Raw genomic sequence first — 22,176 nt, 5'->3', positions numbered from 1 at the left:
AGGCCTAGTTTTCATTTCGAAGGGCCAAGACGCATTTTTCTCTTGAACAAAGTAGACACACGAACTTCTAAGCGGGCTGACTCCTTTATCGTCTGTAGTTCTTCGCTGATAATATTTTCAGGCACTGCCAGCATCGAAACCTTTCTGTTGCACAATCATCTAAAAGGTCACACGACGATCTGTAAGGATGAGGTCCTCCACTTTCTGCACAGTCACCACCTTGTCAGTCATTGGTAGTCACTCACTTCTTGACTTCCGTGCAAGGGCCATGCAACAAAGTTGAAAATTATTTCTTCATTTTCGGTAAGTGCATGAGATGGGCTTTCCTCGCCATAAACTAATTTCATGTTCTTGATGCATTTTCTCAGTGTGATACCGTTTCAAATGCATTAGTTGGATGACGGTTCGGTCCTCAATGGGCCCAACACTAATCTTTTTTACTTCTAAGTCTCTCTTCCATAAGATAAAACCAGTTCTCAGGATTCTCTTTGCGGGAACATTGTTCTTAACAACCAAATATCACACCAACCAAAAATCATCAAAATCGGTCTACATCTTCTATGTGATGATCAGAACTTTTCGATACCCCCTCGTAGACTACTAAGCTCTACGCCCATTGCGATAAATGGAGGCGTTTCAGTTCCAGCGATCGGCAACGTCAGTATGCAGCCTGTTCAGATGACCGTCCACCGAATCTTCTCGCCAAGCTTCTCGCATGGTTCGTAGTTAGGTCACCATGCAGAGAGCAAGGACGCACGCCATTCACGAGCTCATGGAACGGATGGGGACACCGGTGACAGCACACGGGGCTGTCACGATCCAGCGGGCCCGCTCCGGCTGGTACCGTGCAGTGGCGTAACGCCGGCGCGCCGCTCCGGTCGCGTTTCCACACCGGAGCGGCCACCGGCCGGGTCTGACCGACTCCCGAGAGATCTGCCGAGTCACCCCGGAGCCGGCGGCGACAGCCTCCGGGTGACAGGTGCGGCGCCGGCCGTCATCGTCAGCCCACTGCTGCCGTCTCGCAACGGCACTCAAGGCCGCGCGTGCGCCGCGCCGCCGGCCCGTCAACAGCAGCACAGCCGTGACATGGTCGTGACGGGGCGTCACAATTGCCGCCGTGACGCACGGCGATCAGCCGAGAGCGCGTGGCCTCGGCTGACGTCCCAAGCCAGCCGTCCGGAAAGTCCCGGCAGCTGTCGGTAACAGTCCGGTGGGCACACTCCAAAATACGGGGCAGGTCTCGCCCATCAAACAAACCATATTCAGCCCGGTATCGGTCTACACTCGCAACACTTACGAATGCTTTTTTAAGAGCTTATATATACGTTAGATAAGTCAAATGTCAGGAACCTGTCAAAGAAGAGCATTAAATGCACGAGCTGATCGAGCTTTGAAGGCGGGGCAGAACATCGTGTGGGATCTGATAGCCAAACTGCTGTGACGGAAACGTTAGCGAATGAAGCGTCGTCCTCTCGACCTTATCTCACAACGGGGTATCTCATCTATCTGGGTATTTGGGTATTTCACAAGATAAAAATGACCAGTCCAGTCGAGGTCGCGGCTACGCAGACATCATTGCGAGAGCAAAGTGAGCCGTCTACTCACATTGCATTAGTGCACCGATGCGACGATCCATGGGATGTTCTATAAGATACAAGAGAATCGAAGGCTTTTCTTTATTTTTTATTTTAAGTGCAGAAATGTCACTGGTCACGCTCAACTTCCAAACCTAAGCCAATAGTGGCGATCACTCAAGGAAAGCCGCAAAATACCACATAAGTATCCCGATTACAATAACATATTGCAGCACATCTATTGACACACGACCTGACCAACGATTTCTGTCGCAAACCAGCTTAAGATGTAACAATCACCACAACTCAGCACCCGCAAAATTCGTGATATTGCAGGCACTTCTAGGCTATCACAATGCAATCTTGCTCAACTGAACTAACGAAATGACTACTACTTATTCTTTCTAAGAAAGCCGGTGTAAATCACTCTTTATATGAGCTGTGGTCGGGGCGAGTTTCTTAACCTATACCTATGGTTCCAAGCCGACGATTAAAAGCTTAAAACACGCACCTCACAAGCAATGACAACATAATCTTTCGAGATCTAGAAACAAGGCAAATCTCCGTGATCAAAGCGTGTGCAATAGGTGTGTTCACTAAACAGCGAGTGACCTTACCCGATAATGCACTACGGTGGGGGCAAAGGGGCCAACGATCTTACCGAACATTGCCAGTTAACCCGAGAACTGCAAGCATGCTAATCCACTTGTGATGCCGTGTTGGAAAGCAGCTCGGCGTAACCTTGCTAGGCCACCTTAAATGCCTCGTCACTCGTGGCATATCTTTAGCACGCTTAAAGTCTACAGCTAGTGCGAGAGTCTTCAAGCCCATAAAAGTAAGTTCTAACAGGGATGGGTAGTAATAATAGATCATTCACAAGAATTAGAAAGGACTCGTTATAACGTCGAACATTCGTCCGCATCCAAAGGAATCGGTTGCAGCGTCTGATCAGATGTGACCGAAATGATCATTCTCTGGCGTAACCTTCGCACTGTTGTGGCCAGTCGTGGCCAACAAATTAGGCTTTCAGTAACTTTTGGATTTTTTTTTTGCTGCATCCAATCTTTGATACTAATCCTAGGTGAATATATGAAAAATAATACACGCATTTAATTGACTCCCCAGCTGAGTTATTTACAGCTAACCCAGATCAATACTCGCTGGCTGACTCTGTCACGTCAGAGGTGACCACAACCTGAAACCGAAACTCCCCGATCTCGTATAGCTTTCTGATCAAGCCGCACGGAGCCTCAGAGAGAAAACGGCGCCTCAGCTGCAAGTACGCCTCATCTGCCCCGTTTTTGGCGATAGGACCCGACGTGGGGTACACCAGCTTCCACGTGATATTGACGGTCATCGTGTGACCGTCCTCTTCGTCTCGGACGGTGATCAGGTCGGTCAGGCGGTGCATGTCGCCCAGCAGGGGCAGCGTCAGCGACTGAGAGCGCCCTGGCAGCACGGGCGTGCCGCCGGGCAGAGAGAACACCCGGAACTGCTCGTCAGGCATCAGACTGGCCAGCTGCGGGCCGTGCACCTCGCGCGTCTCCTCGGTGAGGGGGTTCTCGATCACCAGGCACCGGTCCAGGCGCACAAAGACCTGCACCACGCGGCTCTTGTCGCGCCACCGACCGCCGCCGCCGCCGTCCGCCTCGGCCTCTGCGCGGTACTCGGCCAGCAGCTGCTCGGCGTCCAGCGGCAGGTCCTTGCTCCAGAGCCGCTCGTTGATGGCGAGCAGGTACGGCCGGCCCATCTGGGCGCGCACCTCACCTGTCTCCGTGTTCTGTACGTACACGCCTTCGGTGGCGCCCAGAGCGATGACGCTGTGCTTCCGGAGCACCTCGACCTCAGCGGGCGGCGCGACCACGGCCGGTCCGCGCACCGTCCACCGGTCTCCCAGCGCGCGCTCCACCGCCGGCGTCACCGTCTCGTCCGTGAACGCCTCGCGCGCCACCAGGTCCAGCGCGTCAGCCGCCTCCAGGAAGTGGATCTCTCGGACCCCGTTATCGAGAGTCTCGTCCGGCTGCAGGAGGAAAGAGAGAGGCCCGCGCACAACCCTCCGCTTCGGCTTCTCGCCCAGCACGGGCGTGCAGACGATGCAGTACTGACGGTTCGTCAGGGTGACCACCTTTAAATCCAGTACGCCGACCACCTCCTCGGCCATCGACGGCGTGTACATGCCCTTCTTCCTCACCAGCCACTGGTCCCCGGCCTGACGCTGCGTGCCCTCGCTATCAGTGGTGTCATGCAGCGCGCGCAGGCGCAGCACCTGGCCCTCGCCGACCACCGGGAGCGGGCGTACGCCGCCGACCAGCGTCTCGCCCGGGAACAGGGGGAACGGAGCCCGAGTCAGACGCATCTCGCGCTCACCGTGACGCAGCAGCGCCTGGCCGAACTCGTCGAACGCCACCTGAGTGCCGTTACGCACCGCCGGGTTCTCGACGACGCAGTAGTGGGCTGGCGGTACCACCACCATCGGCTGCGGGCCAAAGATGACTCTGCGAAAGTACAACAAATTTGACAATAAATTGGTTTGTACCAAAGCATCATGTGAATTGTGACTGCATTCATTCTCTTCCCACATCAACATTAATAATGCCATCCCTCCTAGATTATTTCCCAATATCACAGGCACTCTAACTAACCTTTCACTTGGCTTTGTGCTGAAGCTACGCTGGCCAGTCACCAGTCGGGTGACACCTGTGTCCTGGTCCTGCACATGCAGGTAGGTGAAGGCCCTCAGCACGTAACGCTGCACCGATGACGACCCAATAGGTGATGTCACAGCCAAGGACGACTCAGACACCACACTCCATGTGTCGGCCATGGTGCTTGTGTCATCAGTATCAGTCTCCTGGCAGTGACAGCTGCTGCTAGCTGTGGTGCTTGACTGTGATTCCATCCTGCCGTCAGCCACCTGTCACTGAAACAGACAAACAATGCAATTACCACTCAAAATAGGAAGCCAAAAAGGAAGGTAACATTTTTCATTTTTCAACAAACTATAACAAGAATTCACCATCGATTATTGAATGGCTAGAGCCTAGAGAAAACATGACTAAAACTAACTAGCCGAGTGAGACACAAACCTTATTGCTCTCCAAACTGTTGGGTAAGCCGTAAGTATCGCAGTATCGCACAAAATTCGCTATTTTTCACAAATACCTTATATAGCCTTGCAAATACCTATCACCTTTCCTTTACACACTATTTGGCTTGCCCCCCACACAGTCAGACGAAAAGTCAACAAAGACATTTGTAAACAAGGACATTTTGTAAAGCATAGTTGAAAGTTTGATGACGTAATTAGGATAGATGATTTTAAAAGACAAAAAGGAATGGATTTACAAAAAGTGTGCCAAACTATGTTGATTATTGTATAATATATCAAATTTCAGGTCTTCAAATATATTGAGGGAAAAACATCAACAAATATTCCAGAAATTGGCACGAAACTGGTATCCAAAATTTTTGTATACAATGACGTCATTAAAATTATTTGTCAGCCAGTTAGAGTAAAAATAAATTGTAACGAATTTGCGACGAAGAGCGACGCAGCTATCTGAGAAATAGGACGGTAAGGCCGGTATTTATATACACTGTGGGTAAGGCGAAAAATGGTGGCTGGTAAGGCCTATGGTGCATTTACATATTGGGCCCCTCAAACTTGAACTTAAAAAAAATACGCGTTGTAGTAGTGGGATTGCGCCAAAAATTTCAGCGCACATCCAGCGTAACTTCGCGTGCGGCGTGCGCCGAATTCAGCGCATGGTGGCGGCTGAATTTTTCGGCGCAGGGCGGCCGCATAATATTTTTTGTTGGCGAAAGACTCACCGAATGAAGTCGGCACGCTGTACGATCTAGCAACAGATTCGCCCTGTGGGCAGCTCTGGAGAAGTTTTGGGATGAGACATTCCGCCCCCGACTGGAAAAAATGCACGCTTTCGTCGAGAACTCGAGCGTAGTTGGGCGTTTGCGCCGAAAATTTTCGGCGTACTTCGGCGTAAATCGACGGCTTGCGCCGAAATTTTCGGCGTAATTCGGCGTAAATCGCGAAAAAAAACCGTCAGGGGGGGGGGGTGGCACCACCAACCCCCCTCGGCCGGCGAGGATTAAATGTCTTCGGGAGTTAAACATCTTAAATATCACTTATCTTGTCACGTGTTCGTCTCAGGGTATTTAAGTCATGTTCAGTGAACCTGATTGTGACTCTCCCACGGCGGGAACAGTTCACCGGTCGAGAGTGAGGTTATGGATTGTCGGATTCCCTAGTTCAGATAACGTATGCTATCGTGTGCGTATTGACCGTTGTGATTCCTGTATTTCCGGCGTGTGGTTTGCGAGCGGACGCTGGCAATCGGTCCCGCGTGGCCTGGTATCTGCCCGATCCCATCGGCCGTGCTTGCACCACGCCTGTTGAAGGCCCCGTCAGGCGTCAGTCACCGGTTGGGCACTACTGCTGATCAGAGCCGGGCAACAAAATAAAGGTTACATTATGGAACATGCCAGTGAGCTTGTGAGTCAGGAGATTTTGTGATAGCGAACGCTGGTGCTCGGTCCCGCATGGCCTGCTGATGTCTATTGTCTGCCCGATCCCGTCGACCGTGCCAACAACCGTCTGTAGACAGTAGTCACTGGAAGACAGCCACACACACACGCCAGCCCCCCCCCCCTCGACGAAAAGTGCGTGGCTACAGCCTGCAGCCATCAGTAAGCCTTGAAAATTTTCGGCGCATGAAGCATGGCTTGGTAAAATAATTTCGGCGCATAAACCCTTGCGCCGAAATTTCGGCGCATCACCTCCGCCGAGAACTTCAGCGTAGTGGAGGCATTTTTTCCAGTCGGGATTCCGCCCAGGTCATTACGTGCCTGAGCCCTGAACTGGCCAGTCACCCTGAGTCTACTTGGCAGAGGAGCAGCTGCCCGGGTGAGGCCTCAACCCTTGGCTTGGAGATAGGTATGGAAGACCTAGTTGAACATCGCTGAGCATTGGGTTAGGTTAGGTTGTTAAGTAATATTTAGTAATACTGTGGCTGGTTCTTGCCCACTGCAGTATCAAGGGGAATGAGAGCGTGGACGACCTGGCGAAATAAGTGGCCGCCCTGCCCTCAAACGCCTGCTCGCTGACCAGGGTTGTTCATTGTGTGGCCTTGCATGAATGGCGTGACAAATAGTCCGAACACTATTCAAGCCACTCCTTGAGAGCACGTTGCTGCACCCTTACTTACTTACCACTCTGCGACAGCTTCGTCGATGGAACAGGAGCCGAAGATCCGCCTCCATGCCATCTCCGCTCCTCCCAACACGCAGACGTCGGCCAGGGTTCGACGAGACACCGTCCCGCTCGCGAGCTGGCACGCCATCCTCCCACGGGGCCGCAGAGGCCCGATCTCGCGATCCAGCCCGGCCCCGGCCTCAGACCGACACGGGCCATCCTCCCGAATTCCGCTTCTCCTGGATTTGGCTTCCTGGCATCGTCAGTTTCCATCTTGAATTTGAGTAGTTGCTGGAAGTCGGAAGCCGAGAGGACGAGGACGATCCTGCTGGTAGCGGGCGCGCCATTGCCCGCCAGCCGGTCTGCCTTCTCGTTGACTTCCACGCCAGCGTGGCCGGGGCAGTATGAGCCAGGTGATGCGCCTGTCTGCCCACCATTCAGGGGGCGAGACGCCGCCCTCCAATTTCCGCAGGAGAGACTGCGAGTCAGTGGTGACGACGATGTGCTGACAGTCGGGTAGGAGCTGATTCAGGGCGTTCAGTCCAACAGTGATGGCCTCCGTCTCAGCCCGCATGCTCGAGAGCACGAGCCGCGTAGCTCCGATACGCTTTGGGTGAGTTCAGCCGAGCGGATGAAGCAGCCCCAGCCGCTCCGGGGAAGGGGCTCCCGGGTGACTGATCCGTCGGTGGCCAGCAGCGCATCGCCCTCGGACATCAGCTCCTCGAGCAGACTCTCAAACTCCACGTTGGTCACGCCCGGCGGCCACTCACGGTAGGACCTGCCGAGGCTGTGATGTGAGATAATGCTGCTCCTTATCCCCAGGAAGGACCGAGAGGATGCCGTTTCGGTGCACCAGATGAGGGCGGGCCACTGGCACCGCTCGCTCCAGTATGTGCACCGAATCGGCTGTCTCCTCTCCGCGATTGCCAGCAGTGCCCAGACAAGCGGTACCCCGCGGCGCTCTGCGCCGTGTGCTGAGAAGAGACTGATGTGCCGGAGCACGTGCTGCTCCGCTGCCCGGCCCTCGCTGGCTTCCGCCAGCGTCGAACACACTGACACACTGACACCGCTCGGCCGATTTTGGTGGCCCCAGAACTTCCGGCTCCGACCTTGTTTCACGCTACAGTCCGTAAGCGTTTTGAGGTACCTATTGGGTTTCCGTGGAAATAAAAAAACTTGTTCGGACGCTCAAACATGGGAAAGCGTCTAAGGCCCCGAAATGCTCTGTCTGGGTCTGGCTGATATAGCCTTGATCGTAGATGTGCACATGTGCATTATGTAAAAGTGGCTTAATTTCGGCACAAATAGGCATCTCATTTTGGCCGCAAATCATGCAGAAATTTCAGCGCAAAATCGCTGAAATCGAGTGAGTCCGGCGTAGTGTATGGATGTTTTCCAGTCTGGCGTCTAGGTAGATATAGGTATCTACCAGGTATCAACCAGGGCACTAAAGAGTCGTATCTATCTAACTTACCATGAAATGCGACACGAAGAAATACGTGGACGAGGTTTTGCGGACGAAGAATTGCCATACGAGGAGTTGCCCGGATGCCTTGCCATAGGTACCTCTCGTACATCATTTTCTCTGACAGTCATGTGTCACAAAAGCACGTAAGCCTGGTATCACACTTGGGCCTGACAGCTCCACCCGAAATCCGCACTGCTCCGCAGTAAATCGGCAACGTACCGCGTACCGGCCGAGTGCCTCCATCCACACCGACCGAGCTCGTCGAGATTGGCATGCTTTGCGATCCAGACATTGATTACAGTGTAACTCAGTAGATGTTATATCGATCCCCTTGGGCTGAAGAGCTCATCAGTCCCCTTGCCTGAAGAACACTTGGCATTACTTGGCATCGGTGACCCGAGGCCTTGTGACCTCTAAACTTAGCTCACTATGTTGCCTGTGGGATGGTCTGATGGAGTTATAAAGTCCTAGCTGACGATGTCTATACATGATTGACGATATTGTATGTTGTGCCCGCAGGCTAGCTCAAGATGCGTGTTGAGCGAGGGAAGATGTGTCGAGCGACATGGGAGGCGCTCAAGGCGCACATCATGCGCGATCGGAAACGAAAACGCGATGGTGAGTGACCGAGTCCAATGTCCATTTGCATTGTTAAATGCTAATGGTCACATGAGTTTGCATTATCATACACTGAAGTTTGTTCAATGAGGTATAGTCTCACAGATGGGCTTGACAGTGTATTAGAGCCCAGATATGGTTGCATTGATCAACTAAGCATGGAGACTTTCAATGTACACTGCGCTGCACCCTGTACATACACTGCGCCCTGTTAATAAGTGGTAAGGTGTGCTATTAAACATTTATATTTCTATTGATGGATGTGTGCAGCTGCACTATGGAGGCGTTTTCGTCAGTTATGTAGCCTAGGGTATGCATTGAGCATATTTTTGTTGTTCCTTTACTGTTGCAGTCCATTGACACATTCCCATGCTGTGACAGTTTTGTCGACTCATTAGACAATGCGTCATCACGATCTGCCATAAATGCTTCCAATGAGCACTGACTGACACAAACTCTCAACAGAAATGGAGGCAGACGCCGAGGAGGCCAGACAGCGGCTAAAGCGGGAGCAACTCAAGAAACAGCACACCTCGTCCCTGCAGGACACGATCGCAGAGACAGCGCAGGTAAAAAGGCTAGCAAATGATAGGTAGTGCCCAGAAGGGAACAGGGTAGGTTGGGACGGGCCGGGTATCACACAGGAGGAACCATCGGTGAACTGTACGGTTATAATACTCCATTGCTGCTCCGTGTATGACCACTCCCTTTCTGCGGTGTCCCCCTCCCCCAGCTGGAGACGCGTCTGCAGGAGCTGAAGAAGGAGAAGCACGAGATGTTCATGAAGCTGAAGAAGGTGTTGAACGAGGACGAGACGCGGCGCCGCCAGCAGCTGATGAAGGACGCCCAGGCGGCCCAGGCGGCGCAGCAGGCGCTCGGGCCGATGCCCAGCATGCAGCCGGTGCTGCAGCTGCAGCCGCCCATCTCACAGCACGGCACCGGCCGGATCACGCTCAACAAGCTGCCCGGACACCACCCGTCACTGCTGCCCATGGTGAGACAGCACGTCAGTTACTCGCCTTTGGTGAAAGGCGATGCCAGTAATTGTCAAATGGTGAGGTGACCACTGACCAGTGGCAGTAGCGTTGGATCCCGTCGTGAGGTCCGACAGTCGACATTGCCTGTCCCGAAATGTTCACTATGCTCAATCTTCTCCTTTTTCCCATGCGCTCTCCGACTTTGTTCAGTGTTCTGATTGGTGTAACTTCTGGTCAGTGACAGTCACAGTGTTATCACGGTGTCTGTGCGATGTGTTACAGGGGATGAAGCGGACCAGGAGCCCGTCGCCGCCGCCGCCGCACCAGCCGCAGGCCTATCGCCACGAGTACTTGTACAAGGGACAGCCGCAGCCGCCCAGTGAGTACCAGACGCCGATCTCAGTGCGCTGGGGTCGGTCGGTCGGACGGACCGACAACGCACTGCTGCGCTGCTCTTTGTAGGCATTGTTGTTTGGGTTGGGCTTGCAGGATTCATATCGTTAGGCTATTGAGACCTCACTATACGTCCGGGTGTTCATTGAATGCTGTTCATGTTTCAGCTCTGTCATAAAGTTTTTTCTGACTGGTAGGTCTGCAGGCTGTTGTTTCGTGGCTGTTCGGTTATCCTTTTGTGGGGTGTTGTTTCCGTCTGCCCCGAGTATAGACTCACTACGTTTCCATGACACGTCTAAATCGATTTAGCGAAATTTCACGTGCGTTTTTCTCGGAAACTATTCACCTTATGCCAAAAATGAGCGTATATATGGTTTTAGCTGGCACCTAATCCTATATTTACATTTTTACATTATGCCTAAATGCTATGATGGAGCAAATCCATTTTTTTCAAAATCGGCTTAACTTGTGCCATGGAAACGTAGCCACTGTCTTTCCCTATAACTGCCCAGTACATATTGTATAATCTCTTGCTCCCTGACTGTCCTGTATGTATGTTGTACCCCCTGACCGGTTTTCTATTCCCCCAGTGAGTTACGGCGGCCCGCTGTCAGCCGGCCACCCGCACGTCTCGGTGGCGTCGGCCGCCATCCGTGAGGAGGCCCACCACCCGGCCTACATGCCGGCCTCCAGAGGTCAGTCGGCGCTCTCACTGCCCGGAGAGCAACGGTCGGCCGCTGAGCTGGGACGCACTGGGGCGTCCTGCCTAATGTGGTTGACAGGGTTTTTCATTTCATGTGTTGATAGTTTTCCACACACTGGCTGTTGGGACTCAACGGTGGTCGCCTCTTGAGCATATAATTGATCTGTCACATATTCTGTGAAACTCCTTCTGTACGTATTCCGTCTGTCTTCTTTATTCATCGACAGATGGCACAGTGATTTTGGGTAACATTTATTGTTTACTGTCGGCGACTAGCGGTTTACACATACCTACTAACTGCTGACTATGGTGTCGTCGCGTGTTTCAGGGTACGGCATGGCGTCTCACAGTGTAATAGATACCTCCCGGGAGAAGGGCGACTACTACAGCTCGTCGCCGCACCGGCCGCCGAGCCACCTGGGGATCCGCTCCTCGCCGCTGCAGCTGCCCGTACAACAGTCGCAGGTCAGTCGATAGGGATGTTGGGGACGGCGGGACAGTGACGGTGAGGGGTGACAATGACACGGGGCAGGAAACACTGACGGACGGGGGAACAGGGAGCACTGACAGCTGACAGGGAAGAGAGGAAGTCGACGGGGAGGGGCGAGAGTCACTGTGACAGGGGTACATGAAAGAACACCGGTTGGATGCAGGGATACAGCAGCTGACAGGGACACTTACAGGGGACGTTTCTGACAGTACACCGCTAAGGAAAACACGCTTACAGTGACGGACGGCTCACATCACTGACCGATATTCAGTGGACGGACAGTCATCACCATCAGCTTTATTGTATTCTCCATACGGAATGGAGTCGGACAGCTCACGGCTCAGCTGACGGACAGCTCATACATGACAGACTAACAGACACGTGCCAAACCCACCATCCCACACTACCCCGACTGTCCACTGGACTATAGTTCGTTTTTCTTAAGTTTGCCCCTCACTGTAAACGTCTTTTTGAACACAGCACGAGAAATGCTAGCTGAATTACTGAGAAAACAGGTTGGCGCACATTGTATTGGAGATATGAATAATATTTTCAAAATAAGTTTTGAACACCGACGATGTATCTTTAATGTTAAACGCCGTGCAATTTATTAATTAGTTCAGACATAATTCCTAAGAAGTCGCCTATCACTGTGGAGCTGTAGGTATGGGTAAATACGAGCTATGAGTCTGTGAAATAGTTAACAAATTTGATGAAATTGATCGTCTGTGAAATCTGGTGAAATCAATGTGCGCCAACCAGTTTTCTCAGTAATTCAGCTAGCAATTCTCGTGCTGTGTTCAAAAAGACGTTTACAGTGAGGGGCAAACTTAAGAAAAACGAACTATAGTGTAGTTAGCACTCTCCGCCACGGAGCTGGAGCGGCCTGTGCTGTGTTTCAGGGCGGCAAGTCGGGCGGTATCACGTCCGGCTACCCGGTTCGCTCGGTGGGCCCAGGGGCGTACCCGCCGGCCAGCGGCGCGTCACCGCCGGTGAGTAGGCCGCCGCTCGGCCGGGCTGGCAGGGGTGCGCTCGCTGGTGTGACCGATGAATGGGCTGCGGACGTCAATCTGTCTCTCCTATCCCTTATCTTCCTCCCCCCTTGCCCAGTCACCAGGGCCGCCACTATTAGATCCAGCCTAATACCTTCCACAGTTCACAGTAGTGACGTGAACTGGACGGCCATCAGAGCTGCTGGGTATGTGGACGGGTCCTGTACAGACACTGTGTTGGGCCCCTCATTACAATACAGATCAGACACCTGCTCACCCGGCATTGATTGTCGGAATATTTGGCCATGTTGCGAACGGCTGTACCGGGACGAAAATTGCGATTGTGTCCACTGTCATTCTTGCATTGCACTTGTGATAAAATCAAGATTTGGGGCGTACCCACTACCCAGTGCAGAGGGGACGGAGGGCTGTGACTGGGGCTTGGACTGTGGTGTAGTCTGCAATAGCTAGAGCATCCCGATTTCCGCTTTATGGGATGTGTGGGATGAACTATAGGAATCGCACGGATTGACTTGAAGTTGTATGCACCGCCAACTCAGAGACGCATTCACCCTCTTATTGTGTGATTGGGCACTCCGGACCCCACCCACATCGGCGTGCGATATCCTTTCCCAAAGTGCGAGTGACGTTGGCAGATGTCACACAAGACTAACCCACCGGACGCTTAGTTCGAAGTCATTTCGCTGGGAGCAGTTCGACCGTCCTTGAACGGTGTTGGCGGTTCCTGCAGCTCGGCGATATCGTATCTTCTGTGCTGTGAATTGTATGTGGTATCTCGTGTGCTGTGACCGTTGTGTCTCGCGGCCGTTTTGTGCCACACCTCAGCCAGGTGACCGAGATAGATGTCAGTATGCTGACGTATTGTCTGTGGCACAGGCTGCCTGCCAGCGTGCCAGCGTGAACAGCCACTAACTGTAGTCTGCCGTCTTTTACCAGGTGCCGCCGTCGAGCCGCCAGGCGCCGGCTCCGCCCAGCCATCAGGCCCGCTACTATAACTGAAGCAGCCCAGCCAACCGGGACAGCTATATCATCTGAAGTAGAACCAACCATGCCCACTGCTACTGAAGTTTGCAGCTCAGCGAACCGGCTAGATATTCCTGAAGCGGCTTAGCCGCGAGGAGCGCTACAATTGAAGCAGCCTGACCACTTCGCCCGCTAGTAGATATGGAAGCAGCCTTGCCACTTCGCCCGCTAGCAGGTCAATTGAAGCAGCTCGGCCATCCGTTTCCGTACTGAGGCAGGTCTGTTATCGGCTTGCTTCAACATTAGCCTGACGAGTAACCGGCCATCGAGCTGTTGGGTTCGGTTGTCTCTTGCCGATGACCTTTGCAGTGGCTAGCAGAGACGGAGGGCTATATCAGGCCTACATAGCCGGTCTGTGGACCATAGTATATGACCGGTTGATAAAGATATGCTGAGAGTAGGTGGGTCGGTATTCGGTAAAGCTGTGGACGTGAATGTTTATAGAAGCGGCTAGATGTGTGGGACAGGGCAGCAATGCATTGTAATGTTTGTACATAAGTCTCCCTAGGAGCTGAGCTCTACTGCTTCGGTGTCGCAAGTTTTCTGTCGCACTGGCTCATGTAATCGATATGGGTGCACCAGCGCCCCCTAAGCTGAACTTTACACGGGCGATCCCAATTTTGACTGATCATTTCTAGGAAAGCAATTTGCGATTAAAACCGACCTGCTCACCGTAGGTATACACATAGCTGCTGCAAACCCGAACCAGCCATCTGTCTGTGTAATGTTTATATGTTTTATACGTGATGTCACAGAATGCAGTCCATTTTCATTACTTTTTTTTTTAACGAACGATTCTTCTTGCTTTGTATTGACATGACTTGGTCTTAGCTGGTTTAGTGGTATAAGCTACTTTGTACATATGTGATGTCATTGAGTAGCTGGCTGTATGCACTCGTTTTTGTAAGGGAAAGTCAACCTTTTCATTGATCGCTTCGTCTTCTATTGAAACACATCTTAGTTTACACGAATGTGAGCGCTTATTCTAATGTGCAGCCATCTTGTCCTTTTTTCGTGGAAAGATTGTGTAATAAAAACGTAACGAACGGCATTGGTGTTTCGAATATTTGTGAGAGTGAGAGATACAATAGGGGTCGTTTTGGGCTACAGGACGTCTGATTTTCGCCTGCCTTCCACCAAAAACCGCCGGTTTGTTGGGAGTGGGACCTTACCTGCACCCGTCCGTCGTTTCCATCCTCAGGACAAACGAATCCTTAACCACCACGCCGCAACCCTCGGTCCGGGCTGGACCAGGACAGGCAACTTCATCTCATGCGGGCTGCTCCCTTGGAGCGGCTCCGCTGCTCCCAAGGGAGCAGACCTGTAGCCGGGTGCAGTGGGTAATAACGGGGCTGGTCGGCCTGTCCTCTGGACGGGCTCAGCCCCGGCGACTCACTAGGGTGCCTGCCCAGACCAATGTCTCCCCCTAATTCCTATACTCCTTCCCGACTCTGAAATGGGCGCCGATGACCACTGTAGTCCGGGCGCCCAAAAACCCCAATTCATCATCAACATCATCAGACCGAAAAGGCCTAACCCAACAAAACGAAACAAGGCCTTCCCTGAAGAAGACAGGATTTCCTGGTCGAAATGCGCCGTCTCCCAAGTTCTGAATGCCCCTACTGCCCCAACACTTGCTACTCTCACTCCGCAGCGTAAACATGGGCAATTGGTTTGACTTGCAGGGGATGCGAATTGCGAAAAAGCGATAATTCAATATAAGGGAGTGGTGAAGGGAACTAGAGGTTACATAATCTCATCTTCAATACCCCGAGACAATATCTAAAGACTCGATTTTTGTTCGGACGTCATTACGTATTAGTTTATTTGACACGTCTTTGGATACAAAAATATGATGGTGAGTAGAGGCGGCCGACTCGACGCGGCGGCGGAGCACAGGACCGCCAGGCCGTCAGACAGCGCCGCCTGAGTCACGAGGGCAAGAATGACCCGCGGGCCGGCCGGGCGGCGGTCCCGGGACGGCTGGGAGTCCGGGAGTAGACCCCCGACATCCCGCGGGCGGCCGGACACCGGCACAGCCTGGCAGAGTCCGGCTCAAGGCACTGACTGGCGGCAGATCAGGCCTCGCGGTGTACCGTCACAACCCAGCCGCGCCTCCGGAGCCGCGTGGCGTGACACGGGGTGGACATAAAGCCGCCAAGGAAGGCACAGACGGGCTGACTGCGTTCGCCACAATCGAGCGGCACGTGACACTGGCCAGAGCCGGCACCGCGCGGGCGCCGGCCGACACAACACTGGAGACACGACACACGGCCTGCGCCGGCCGACAGAGGCCTGACACCGTCCGACACAACACTAAACGGTATACAAAACACTAAGGCACACCGGTGTCACATACAACACTACACCGCGCGCAGGCCGCGGCGACACTATACACAGCACCGAACTCGCTGCAAAATACGCTGTCGTTGTGATAATCGCACCGCCTCAGCGCTCGCGACTGTGATAATAAGTGCGGGGGCAACAGTTGATTCCAGTCCCTCTCACATTGCCTCTCGCGGCGGGCTTCTGACTGACTTCATCGGTGGACAAAAATTCCGAATCTCCTTCACGCAACTCATCATGATGTCACATCCCTCAAACATCATCTCCTAGAATGTAGAACCCTCCAACTCGTCTCCCCTAGTACAGATCACGCTCTGATCCATCCCTCTTCCCCGCACGGTGGGATGACACTCCGCGCCGACCTTCCAGCAGCAGATCCCTCCCTCAGGCGCCGTCAGCCGTGCCCGAAGACGGCGTTCCCCTCGGCGCCCGTCATAATCACATCTACCCAGATGCGCATGGCCTCCGGGCTGGGCGCCATCAGGTAGAAGGTGCGGCTCATGGTCTTGACGCAGAAGGTGGTGTTGGGCGCGCTGCCGCGGCTCGTCTTCAGGTGGTCCACGTACACCTCCTCGATCGCCTGAAATACGCGCAGTCAGGGACCGGTCACCACAGGACGGAAATGTAGCGTGCAAACCACCATGGATATCTGGTTATTCTGCAGTGTATTTTACTACCAGTCGTTTTTTTTTTTTTTTTTTTTTTGGTAAGATGAGCAACACACAGCTTCCATAATAGCAGAACACCACTGCGTAAGAGACGGAAGCAATACAAGCGACTAGTTCAAATCGTGATGAAGAGACTTAACAGATTACTCACTACTCAGTTAATTTCCCATGTCTTATGCCATCAATACACGGCATGTTTGCGTCAGACTCCGTCTGTAAGAATTGCATCGGCACGCCCAGCCGTCCATACCTGGAAGTAGACGCCGCCGCGCGCCTTGCTCTCCGACTTGTCAGAGTAATACATGAACGTGCGCTTGTTCTTGCTGCGATCGAAGACGAACCAGCGCTTTTGCCAGGAGCGGATTCGCGAGCTGAGTTTGTGCAGGTAACCGCGACAGGCGTGCCGGCTGATGACCACTTGGTGACACATCTCCAGCTGGTGACCTGTGGAGAGGCAGGGGTCAAGACTCAGGGGTCAGACTAAGTTGAATTGATGACCACCTAGCATTTTGTTTTAGACTGACTGCAGGGTTATGGTGGCATGAGCCAGTACTGATCCAACCATCGACCACTAGTTATTCATAGATATATCATAGTCTAAGCTATACTTCTTATCCCTGATACGTGATCAGGCGAGCCAGCCAGCGCCGCGGTAGTGAGTAGAGCCACTCGGTCCCACCGGCCGCGTACCTGCTGACTCGATGTGTTGCCGCAGATCAAACTGCTGGTTGGTGATGGGCAGGTACCGCGTCAGTGGCCGCTGCTGGGGCTGTGGGGACACAGAATCACGCAAAGTTAGGCAAGTCATCGCGGTGAAGCAGCATGTGGCACAACGGCGAAATGAAGTAGCAAGCGATGCGAGAATGCGCGACACTAACGAAAACTTCAGAATCAAAAGTCTAGCTTGCCAAAAAGAAAATTTGCAACATGTAAGGGAGCATGTTTAACAATGATTATTTCTAATAAAGTAAATCAACGAGTTTAGGAGCTTCAAACACTATTTCTTTCAACGCAACCGATAACATTTCGTTCTATTTGTGGTCGTTCCATTTCATCAATCGTGGGTCACGCCAAATCTTTTCTCATGCTATCCCATTCCATCCCGCTTCTCCCCGCGCTTACCGGCACGGATACTTTGCTGCGCCGCCGAACCGGCGGCTCCTCCACGCCGTCAAACACGGACGAGGCGTCCGAGACGGGCCGCGGCGAGCGCGGCTCATCCTCCTCGTCGCTCATTGGCTGCTGGCGGCCGTCCTCGCCGCTCATTGGCCGCTGCTGGCGGCCGTTCTCCCCGCTCATTGGTCGCGGCGGCTGGCCGTCCTCGCTGATTGGCTGCAGCTCGCGGCCGCCGTCGCTGATTGGCGGTGACCGGTCGCCGGACGCGGGGCTCCGAGGTGCCTCCTCGTGAGAGCTGTGACCGTTGGTGACGCTGGAAAATAGAAAAAAGCGCAGATGAGCGAACGAGCTGCATACGGCAGCACTAACCTATTGAACATCTATTGCTACTTCACATCACTACATAAATGGCTACACATAGCCAATTGTGATTGTTGATCTTTTGGGACACCTGAGCTGCGTCGTTCCAGACCTCTAAGAGATCTCTCATACAAAGATCTACCTGACGCTGAGCCAGTGCGCTTCCCCATGTCCAATGACAATGATGCACACATTAGTTCTATTCGATGCCACCTGAGCAGCTTCGCTGTCGCAGTGGACTACAGGTTCTAAACTTCAGTAATAGGTTCTATACTTCAGTGTCAAGCTTCTGAACTACACCGTCGTGGACGGAGCGTGTCCTCCACCACGCCCCCTTGCGGACCACCGACAGGTGTCGCCCCTAACAGTGACAATGGCAGACCCCATACAACCGCACCAACTCTCAGGACACTGACCGTGGCGCGGTGGGCGGCGCCGGCTCCCCCGCCGTCTCCGGGGTCGGGGACTGGGCAGAGTGCTGCTGGCGCCTCTGTTCCTCCCACTGGGCCGTCACCTCGTCCTGAACGCGTCGCTTCAGTTCCTCCACACGCCGCCGCTCGTCCTCAATCACCTGAGTACCTGCCGGAGAGGAGGAGCACGCAGCCGGTCAGCACAGTGCGGGCTGTGCCGCAACGAGTGACCAACAATAAAACAATATACACAGTATACACAAACCAAGCGAGTTGGACAAGTACAAGAAGCGAGTTGATTGTCGAACAGGAGTGCGTCAAGTGGACGCAATCAAAGTTTATCTATCTAGCAATCACATCACACAATCTACCCGGCGATCACAGTCCCGCTGGCCGCCCTGAGCAGCCGAGACACGCGCTCCCTGTAGTGACAGGTAGTGGTGCTCGGTCACCCAGCTGTCAGCTGACACAACGGAGTCGACACGGGAGTGTCACACGCTCAGGGACACTCGAAAACAGGGCGACTGTCACACAGAGGACAGGGCGACTGTCACACCGCTGCCAGGGCGGGGCGGCCTTGCTTTGACGGACAGCGCGGAGGGGAGGTAACACTGGATATATGGGACGTGCTACTTCAGTGACTCGATGCACATTCAATCTGCAGACGTCCCGAACCAAAATCAGCTGGAAATGGTTAGAGTCTGGGCGTAGCAAACCGATTAAAAAGAGCAAAAGAGAAGAAGGGATGAATTTCCCAGACCGACCTGACGGGTCCTTCGCCGAAGCGGTTCGGACAAATCCGACCGACAAACCACAGCTACTACCGTTCAACAAACAATAACGGTAGTTCGCGAACCACATCTGGCCACAAATATGCACTAAGTTACACACAGCTGTAAAAAGCGGCGGAGCAGGCGGCCAGACTCCCTTTGAAGTGATAATTTATAACACTGCGGTGACTTCAAAGCATCATTCTTTCTTAGCAGACAGCAGAACTGCGCTAGTTACCGCAGGCATCAGCGAAAAGATTGTATCTGTACGCTTCGAAATAGCCGCTGCTTCAGTTTCGCAACACAAACAGAGGAACCGCAACAACACCAGGCAACACGAAGACATCAGGAATCAAAATCTTCAATTTGGGATGGCGACATGAGCAACTATTGCAAAGCACGCGCTGTCGAGAAATGGTTAGTGAAGCCTACTTCACGGAATGAACTCACTTCTCAACACTGATCTCAGCCTTTCTTTGACCCACCGAACCACGACAGATTCCACCCACCAGTCTGGGGGAGCCTGTCCGGCCGACTGGTCACGAGCCCACCATCCACGGTGACCAATACGACACGACGCACCGCGGCGGAACAACACGGATCTGACGTCACACCTAAAACAGACTGTGATTGGCGGAGGACAGAGGTCGAGCCGGAGTGGTAATTTAATTAGTGGTTCGTGACAGGCCTCGCATGCTAAATGACCGCGATATGAGCTATACCTGGGAGGGAGGCTCAAGTTTCATGGCCACAAGAAGCCATGCGCGAAGGCATTCCAAACTTTTTAAAATACCATATAAGTTGTCGTCTGAAGGGACTAATAGGAAAGAAAACCGAACCAACATAAAACTTGTTTTTCATTACAACTTTCAGCGAGCCAATCGAGATATTCGACCTAATTAGGAAAACCTCATTTTGACCCCTGCAGAGCCGCATCGCCACGCCTCAGAAATGAAGCAAAAAGAAAATATTAAAGCCAGCATGGTGCGAGATAGCTTTTGATATCAAAGAAGATGCCTATCTTTAGAAAGCCGAGTGAGATGATGGGATCCAACGCTGAACGTAGAAACTCTAAAACCGTGAGCCTGTTTGTACGTCGCTCAAACATTTAGCGAGTGGTGAATGATATTTGGCCGTCGGCGTCGTCACACTCCGTAGCTAACACCGAAACACAACAAACTGAAGCGGTCACACCACCATAAAGATCGGGTGAGCCTGAACCAACAGCTCTCAGCGCATACCATCCAGTCACAGAGCCGGCGGGCGGCTCGGCCGCGGCGCACGGCCCGGTTCATCTCCGGCCGATTACCCTGCCGGTGCCACCCGATCTCAACCCCATCTTCAATCACCTCACGTACCGTCCGACCCGGGCGGCAGCGTGTTTACCGGCAGTCGTGGCCGCCGCCCGCTGCTCTCTCGGCGGGGGCGGGGGCGGGGGCGGCCGTCTCAGCCGGCGGATTAACGCAGCGGCACGAAGCCGCCCCCGCCCACAGTGGACCCGGCATGACCGGCAGTAGGGTGCAGGTGGGCGGCACATGACTGGAGAGCGCTACACGGGAGCGAGCCTGGGAGAGGGCAGGCCTGGCGACACCCAATTTCCACCGGTCCGGAGACAGGTGTGCAGAACGAGACGACAGAGACCGAAATATGCGACGGCTGTAGACACTGACAAGACGCACTGAATGCAGTCAAACATCAGCATAAATCTACCAGCATTTATCACAGCTCCTCACACAATGAGCACTTGTAGCAGACATATGACTGCGAGACAATGCAAGGAAATGCTTAGCTCCGTTTGGGCTAGTGACGTCGAGAGCCACGACAACCACCTACCTGCCAGGCGACGGAGACCGCTGTTCTGTGGCAGCCTGGTGTCGATACCCAAAGTCAGTTATCTTTGATAACGTCAGTCGCAACATTGACGGATCTAAGCCATTTATTGGGGCGCTATGGCTTGATAAAAGGCCCAAGCGCGTAACCGAATGCAGTGAAACGGATGCCTTTTTGCGAGACGAAGTTGACATTAGCTGGTCACGGTCGACTTCCAAACGCTGCTTTGAGCTTTCGCCTCTGACTAAGGTACCGTAAATCATTGCAATTATCCAACTGTCAGGGTTGGAGACCAGGAGACGCCTGCAGAAGGCTGCTCATTCGAGGACGGCCGATTGAGACTTACGAGGGGCGGGCCGCTATAACTCACCCTTCCCGACCAAACTCAGTCGGCCACATCAACCACTTGTCCGTGCAGGATTCCAACCCCCGACGTGACCTCGAATCTCGGCAATACCCTGCTCCGATTTTATGACAAACACTCCTTTGTTCTGATAACTGATTACGACATTGCCCTGCAGACAGAGAAAAATTCAGCCGCCTTGACATTTTTAAGTGTTAATCACGTTGTCACCAACCCGGCGGCGCTCGGCTAAGCCCCGAACACAGCTCGGATACATCAGTCCGCCGCCTCAGCAGTGAAGACTCAGCCTCGGACCGACTAGCACTGCCTGCTGTTATCAGCAGCACCGCTGATCCGAACAATGTCGCTCGAATTTCCTCTGTTACGATGCTCTAAACGGCACCAGCCGAGCTGGAGTAACATGAGAAATGACTGACGCCATCCAGCCCGGGGAGAGGGGGGGGGGGGAGGGGGGCACAATACTGGCGCCAGTATGCCACCACTGCACTGGACAAACCATGGCGTGCAGGTCCGATATCGTACAAATCTAGTCAATGTTAGTCAATAGGAGAGTGTAGGACTAGGATATTCCCTACGCAGGCTGACTCGCGCCAAGCCAGTCCTACCTTCCCCACCGTTCACACAGCTCACACACCGCTGAATTTCCTCCTACAACACCTCATACCACACCCGGCCGGGCTTTCCTGTTCCATGTGGTGGTCGCAGATCGAGGAAGGATATAGCGGTACCGTCCACCGGCCGGCCGGACGGCCGGGAACAATGTGACAATGGACTGCTGGGTTGCAGGGGTGCGGCACGGCCAGGCACAGAGCACGGTCAGGCACGACACAGAACACGCCAG

General features: G+C 53.4%; 3 protein-coding genes across 13 annotated transcripts in view; 1 reads left to right on the top strand and 2 right to left on the bottom strand.

Annotated features, from left to right (window-relative positions):
- Nucleotides 1-1,662: 1,662 nt before the first annotated feature.
- On the bottom strand, nt 1,663-4,829 carry LOC122369619 (major vault protein-like). Of its 2 annotated transcripts, none has more exons than XM_043344500.1 (3): nt 4,661-4,829; nt 4,217-4,494; nt 1,663-4,069 (listed from the first exon to the last, which is right to left on the bottom strand). In XM_043344500.1, exons 2-3 carry the CDS (start codon nt 4,471-4,473, stop codon nt 2,725-2,727), a joined length of 1,602 nt encoding a protein of 533 aa, XP_043200435.1. In that variant the 5' UTR covers nt 4,474-4,494; nt 4,661-4,829; the 3' UTR covers nt 1,663-2,724. The 2 variants fall into 2 exon arrangements, with proteins under 2 accessions (XP_043200435.1, XP_043200437.1); XM_043344502.1 differs by having other exon boundaries at nt 4,737-4,825.
- A 102-nt stretch (nt 4,830-4,931) lies between these two features.
- LOC122369618 (G protein pathway suppressor 2-like) lies at nt 4,932-14,522 on the top strand. Of its 8 annotated transcripts, none has more exons than XM_043344493.1 (9): nt 4,932-5,148; nt 8,774-8,872; nt 9,338-9,441; nt 9,606-9,866; nt 10,132-10,228; nt 10,833-10,937; nt 11,274-11,410; nt 12,338-12,427; nt 13,385-14,522. In XM_043344493.1, the coding sequence occupies exons 2-9, from the start codon at nt 8,785-8,787 to the stop codon at nt 13,445-13,447; spliced, it is 945 nt and encodes a 314-aa protein (XP_043200428.1). In that variant the 5' UTR covers nt 4,932-5,148; nt 8,774-8,784; the 3' UTR covers nt 13,448-14,522. The 8 variants fall into 8 exon arrangements, with proteins under 8 accessions (XP_043200428.1, XP_043200433.1, XP_043200431.1 ...); XM_043344496.1 differs by having other exon boundaries at nt 5,144-5,176; XM_043344495.1 differs by lacking the exon at nt 4,932-5,148 and adding an exon at nt 5,164-5,198.
- Nucleotides 14,523-15,265: 743 nt separating this feature from the next.
- Nucleotides 15,266-22,176, bottom strand: part of LOC122369620 (pleckstrin homology-like domain family B member 1) — a 76,884-nt gene continuing 69,973 nt past the window's right edge. For all 3 annotated transcript variants that reach the window (XM_043344503.1, XM_043344504.1, XM_043344505.1), the window contains 5 exons: nt 18,378-18,540; nt 17,608-17,914; nt 17,176-17,254; nt 16,736-16,929; nt 15,266-16,397 (listed from right to left, as the gene is read on the bottom strand). In XM_043344503.1, the coding sequence (XP_043200438.1) occupies nt 16,212-16,397; nt 16,736-16,929; nt 17,176-17,254; nt 17,608-17,914; nt 18,378-18,540 (929 nt within the window). In that variant the 3' untranslated portion in view covers nt 15,266-16,211. The remainder of the gene's footprint in view (nt 16,398-16,735; nt 16,930-17,175; nt 17,255-17,607; nt 17,915-18,377; nt 18,541-22,176) is intronic.

Source organism: Amphibalanus amphitrite, unplaced genomic scaffold (assembly GCF_019059575.1).
Source record: "Amphibalanus amphitrite isolate SeventyFive unplaced genomic scaffold, NRLGWU_Aamphi_draft 001056F_arrow, whole genome shotgun sequence".
Lineage (NCBI taxonomy): Eukaryota > Metazoa > Arthropoda > Thecostraca > Balanomorpha > Balanidae > Amphibalanus > Amphibalanus amphitrite.
Note: the sequence above shows the minus strand (reverse complement) of the source record. Positions and strands in the feature narration are given on the sequence as shown.

Bases quoted from the DNA above. Each gene is read 5' to 3' on its own strand.
- LOC122369619 (XM_043344500.1), bottom strand. From the start codon at position 4,473: ATGGAATCACAGTCAAGCACCACAGCTAGCAGCAGCTGTCACTGCCAG. The intron at 4,070-4,216 runs GTTAGTTAGAGT...GTACTTTCGCAG, and splicing joins AGCACAAAGCCAAGTGAAAG to AGTCATCTTTGGCCCGCAGC.
- LOC122369618 (XM_043344493.1), top strand. From the start codon at position 8,785: ATGCGTGTTGAGCGAGGGAAGATGTGTCGAGCGACATGGGAGGCGCTC. The intron at 9,442-9,605 runs GTAAAAAGGCTA...CCCCTCCCCCAG, and splicing joins CGATCGCAGAGACAGCGCAG to CTGGAGACGCGTCTGCAGGA. The intron at 12,428-13,384 runs GTGAGTAGGCCG...GTCTTTTACCAG, and splicing joins CCAGCGGCGCGTCACCGCCG to GTGCCGCCGTCGAGCCGCCA.